Genomic DNA, 5,624 nt, shown 5'->3' with positions numbered 1-5,624 from the left:
ATGTATAATTCTTATTTTTTCTGAACCAGGAAAATGATATGAAAGGCTTTGACTAAACATGAACAAAAATGCATTCAGACATATTTCAATTTGGCAATTTATCTGTTTTTCCTCTTAGATCTGAAAATAAGTACAAGAGAAAAAGAAACAAAGATTTAACAAAAACACCTTTTTATTAAATGGCAAGCAAGGCAATGCTGAAAGCCTAAAATATACCTGTCTACAGGATGCAAAGTACAATAAGAGGGGGGGAATGCAGTGTTTAAAATTAGGTTAGAAATTTCCACATTTAATGAAGAAGAAGTAATGTTATCAGCTAAATCTCAACCTTAAACATTCAAAAGCCCAGAGGATGATTTACCTTCCCTATTCCCCTTATTCTGTTGTTTATAAAATGCCGTTGTAATATGCATCACACAACATTTATGAAACCAATCCATTCATTCATTCAATTGATTTTTCTTTTGAACTTCCTTTTCCATGTGATTTGTGAATGATCAGGTCTCCAGTATAAAATGAAATGGAAACAGAGAATTAGATGCGGCTTCTTGTGGGGTTTGCTTTTTGGTTTGGGGTTTTGTTGTTGTTGTTGTAGTTGCAGTTATCTCTGCCAATTTGGAACCTGATGGACGTATTGTTATATAGCATGTAGAAGGGCAGAAATAGATTTGGGGGGGGGGCTAAATCAACTGGACAATTGCCCTAATTGTATGCTTCAATGCTAAAGAAGATGCAGTTAGCATCAGGGAGAGAGCAGACATTCCCTGGCTGCCAAGATCTTCTTAAATCAAGATATCCCTACTCAAGTCAGTGGGTAGAGGCAGAAGGAAGCAAAATATCTCCCAATCTTTTAGCAATAACAATGCAGAGGGTGTTTTAAACATATTATTTCTCTTAGTACGATTGGGTCTGTACAAATGTGTCAACGTTTGCAAAGAGTGATGAGGAGTTAATGTATTCATCTTGTGAATTTGTTGACAAAAACTAGTGCCCTCTTATTCAAAAGAAAAGATGCCATTGTGTGAAATGCTGCACATCTATTTCATCTAATAGATATTTTTATTTGTTACCTACACATAATGCTTTTAATAAATACTGCAATTACTTTCTACCAATTCAGTCAACATTTTCTCTTCAGTCAGAGCAGTTTAATACATTTCTAATAACATTTTTTTGACCCAAACTGCCTGGAAAAATTGTAATTCCTTTTGCTTTTCCAAATAACATCAGAAATCCTCGTGTGTGAATTATATTTGTAAAATGATTCTCCACGCAGCTCTATTATAATTATAATGTCAATTATAATTCTATCTGTCCATTTCTTATGCACTTTAATTAGGTGGAGGAGATGAATAGCTAAAACTAAAACATTAGGATTAAGAGGTATCACTGTTATCATTCCTCTAGAAACACAGCCTTCGGGAACTAGGAATGTCTGTTCCGCATTTAGTAGCAGCCAGGAAAATGTTGGAGCATGTTAAGAGAGTTCGGTAAAAAATCAAAAAAAAAAATCTGGACTTTTAAATCTTCAGATCTGAAAATTCCACCTTCTGTTTTGAACTCTTATTTGAAAGGATGTCTGAAAAATACTCTTTCCTCAATCACACATATAAAGCAGTGAAAGGCTTATCTGCGTTCTAGAGATCAGGTAGTGCTGTCCTACGGAGTTGAAAAGAATCCAGTGTTTGTTGTTGGATTGTTATTATTTTTCATCATCTTGAATCCATAGTAAGTTAGGATAAGTTCAGCATACTTCTAGGAGAAAATAGAATCCTCAGAGAAATAAGCTAACTCATTCTTAGTGCTGAGATATGATTTAGGAGAAAACGTTTATCAAAGCATTGCTGGAAATACCTCATCTGGCTGGATGCTTCACTATGAATATAGTGTATCCTATTTAGTTCTCTATATATCAATTCTAATTATGTACATAAATACATTATTGCTTTAGGTAATTTTCTATGACTACTTATTACATAATATTTTATGGTAAGAATTTCAAGTCAAACCATTAGACAACATGTAAAGTTGATGCAGTTTTATCATTTGTAAATTGTACCATCTTCCTACTATCCAAGATGGAGAATGGCCATATCCACTTATTATTTAACACCGAGAATCTTGAAAAGTATTTAAATCCTCAGATTATAATGGTGACCTGCTCAGATGTCTTTTTATAAGGAAAGATTTAGGAGGTGTTGATGACAGGTTGGATAAAGGGAGATTAGAGAAAATGAGGGCACAGACCTGACCCTGGAATGGCGTTAGTGGGGAAAAAGAAGCACAGAGCAAACAGGCCCAAGTTAAAGACTTGCCAAAGCTAATCAGGGGCTTTGACCGCCAGACTTTGCTCATCACCATACTTTCCAGTTTTTAAAGCATCATCGGACTCAACTGAATTCATGCTCTTCTCTTTGAAGAAAGTACTCATTATGTCAATTGCAGGCTTCTGCTAATTGTGCAAAATATAGCCCTTCCCAGCTATGCAAACGTGGGTCTTTTTCAAATGGATACATATTAATTTACCATTTTCAAACTGGGAGAGAGAATATAAACGAATGAGAATGGGGGGAAAAAAAGGCTTCATTATAGAAATACACACTCAATGGCAGATTGCTCTTCTAAACCTCAGAAAGCATTTTGGAATATTTGGGGGTGGGGGAGACCACTCTTAGGACAAAATGAGCTTGCTGCTGGGGAACAATGTGGAAAACAGTGTTTCTCTGGAGGATAAGGTCATTGAAAGTTCAGTTCCCTGTAAAAGGGACGGTTAGTCTGACCCATAGTTTGGCTAGTCAAGTAGCTGGTCTATTCCTCCTATGTAATTACACTTCTGTTAGTTGTTTTAAAACACACACAGAAACAGGATGTATCTTTTTTGTGGTTTCTCTTTGATGAGTTTCTAAAGGGAATATTTTGAGGTTTTTCTCCTGATGGGGTGAAGGAAAGTAGAATACAGAGCAATTGGTATTGTGTGATGTTTTATACATGTGAATTACATTTTTTTTTCTGGGCAGAGAATTCAGAGTCTTGCAGAACCATATTTAAAGGACTTTGCTTTAAGAGAATGACTTGTGCTTTATCAAAAACTAAAGGCCCATTGCACAAAATTCATGCACTCAGGGGGTTCCTCAGCCCAGCCTGCACTCTCTTGCAGTCCGGGACCCCCTGGGGCATGTCCGCCTGCCGGCTTAGGCCCAGTGCCTGAGAAGCCAGACTCGCTGCTCCTTAGCACTGCCTCGGAGGCGGGAGAGGCTCCTGCCACCACTCCTGCCACCGCTGCTGCACTTGCCAGCCATGAGACCGGCTTCTGGCTGAGCAGCGCTCCCCCCTGTGTGAGCACACTGACCACCAGGGGCCAGCTCCTGCATTGAGCATCTGCCCCCTGGTGTTCAGTGTGCGTCATGGCAACTGGTCATTCTGGTCATTCCGCTGTAAAGGTCACTGGGTTTTTATATATATAGATGGTCACTCATATCAGGATGTAATTTTACTCAATGACTATAAGTTGATGTGCAAATTTATGAATATTCTCTTGTTTTGAGTTTATAGAGATTTTTTGATCCAGCCTTCCTTGCATTGTTTCCAGAGAACAATTGAAAGGCATGTGTGAAACACTCAAGGAACCTTCTCCAGTTTGGCTATAGATGAAGCACAGATGGCAGTTATGCACTCAGACTTGAAAAAAAGAATGCCAGGTCCTCAAACCTGGCTTCCTCCACCTACCAGCTTTTGACCATGAGAGAGTGATGATCATACCCCACACTGGGGATCGAGCCTAAAACCTAATCTACAGAATTTTTATAATAACTACTTCCAGGGCTTTTGTGAGATAAAATCAGTTAACTCATGTGAAGCACACACAGCAAAAAAGCCACAGTAAATGTTATTTATAAGTGTTAATTGTTATAATTATTGGATGTAAATATTATATTTTTAAATCTTTTTATCGAGAATACAATGAAAGATTACAAAGCCATCAGTTATGTGTAGCTTTTTTCCCACTTATCTATTTGAAGACAAACTTCTAGTTGATTAAAAACAACAACAACAAAATAAAAACAACAACCATGAATTAGACCTTGCGAATTATCACCTTAAAGACTACATAAATACAGAGTATTTGGTTTTAGCAAGTGTCAACTCGAAATTTTCCCTCTTTTAAGTAACAGAGAGGTTTTCTTTCTATTTGGTATGTTTTTCCCTGTATAACGCAAACCTATTGCTATTAAGGTGAAGATTATTGTTAACATTAGAATGATTCAGTCAACAGCTATGGGAGGAGGGGAGGGTGTGTGTGTGTGTGTGTGTGTGTGTGTGTGTGTGTGTGTGTGTGTGGTGCCAAGTGGCCATGTGTGCAGATAGGGAAGTGATATGAAATGGTTTGGAATCTTGGTAAAGTTTTAGATCAGCCGTGGGCAAACTATGGCCCGCGGGCCGGATCCGGCCCGTTTGAAATGAATAAAACTAAAAAACAAAAAAGACCGTACCCTTTTATGTAATGATGTTTACTTTGAATTTATATTAGTTCACACAAACACTCCATCCATGCTTTTGTTCCGGCCCTCCTGTCCAGTTTAAGAACCCATTGTGGCCCTCTAGTCAAAAAGTTTGCCCACCCCTGTTTTAGATGTTCCATAGTGTTCATTCAGCACCTACCTTTCAAGGGCCTTGTCAATTGACTGGAAAAACAAAGGTAAATCCTAGGAATAGCATTCCTGTTTATAAATTCTGTAACAATGTCATGTATAAATTTCATATAGTATTTTTTAAAAAGGTCATCAATCAACTACTAGTTGAAAAAATATCCAGTGTGCTTTATTTCCAACTTGTAAAATTCCCCTCCGTGGAGGCTAACGAAGACCCGGCCAAGATTCCTGCTCTAGAACTTTGGGTGAAATGCTAGGAAGGAGAGAATAACCTGCCAAAAGGTGTTTGGATAAATAGAGCCAGAAGGATGAGCAGAAGTACCTGAGAATCAAGCTCAGGGAAACCCAATACCAACAGCAGGAAGAAGTTGACTCCATTAGGAACAAAGGGACTTATTTCAAAATTTTTAATAATATTGGAGCAGCCTCATTTAACTTTATAATAGAAAGATATCTAGACATAATGGGCCAATCAAAAATACAACATTGAAGTGGAAGTCAGTTTCTCTGTCACTTCAGAGCTGTGTTGATCTTTCTTTATGTTGGTCTTTTTATTTTTCTTTAGGAGGATCTCAGTAAGTAAAGCCAGAAAACAAAGAGGCAAAGCAATTGTGTCATCACCAGCACTAAGAAAAGCCTACACATTGGGTTTTGAGAATTAGGGTCTTATTCATCCATGGTATCTTTGCCTCATTAACATGGATAATTGAAATTTGATTTTTCTCAACCAGGTTTTTTTCCTGAAAATACAAGATCTTATACTTTACCTACTAGTAATTCATTTTTCTTTACTGAGTTTACTCCTCTCAGCATTCTTACAAACTCCAAAAAAATGACCTGTGTTGTGTGTGGTTAAATGTTCAGTCAGATGGATAGATACATATGGATGAGTATGTGTTGCACAAAGACAAGTCAGCATTATTTAATCAGTGTTTGTTTGATCCGTGTAAAATGAGTATCAATGTAAGCTGCACC

At 37.5% G+C, this 5,624-nt stretch overlaps 1 protein-coding gene across 1 annotated transcript in view; it reads left to right on the top strand.

The window, feature by feature from the left end:
• Positions 1–2,681: 2,681 nt before the first annotated feature.
• Positions 2,682–5,624, top strand: part of LOC102442706 (receptor-type tyrosine-protein phosphatase delta) — an 83,132-nt gene continuing 80,189 nt past the window's right edge. The window contains exon 1 of the mRNA XM_014465667.1: positions 2,682–2,769. Within this exon, the coding sequence (XP_014321153.1) occupies positions 2,682–2,769 (88 nt within the window). The remainder of the gene's footprint in view (positions 2,770–5,624) is intronic.

The sequence above is a fragment of the Myotis lucifugus genome, unplaced genomic scaffold, assembly GCF_000147115.1.
Source record: "Myotis lucifugus unplaced genomic scaffold, Myoluc2.0 scaffold_305, whole genome shotgun sequence".
In the NCBI taxonomy this organism is placed as follows: domain Eukaryota; kingdom Metazoa; phylum Chordata; class Mammalia; order Chiroptera; family Vespertilionidae; genus Myotis; species Myotis lucifugus.
This window is presented reverse-complemented; position numbering and strand designations above follow the sequence as displayed.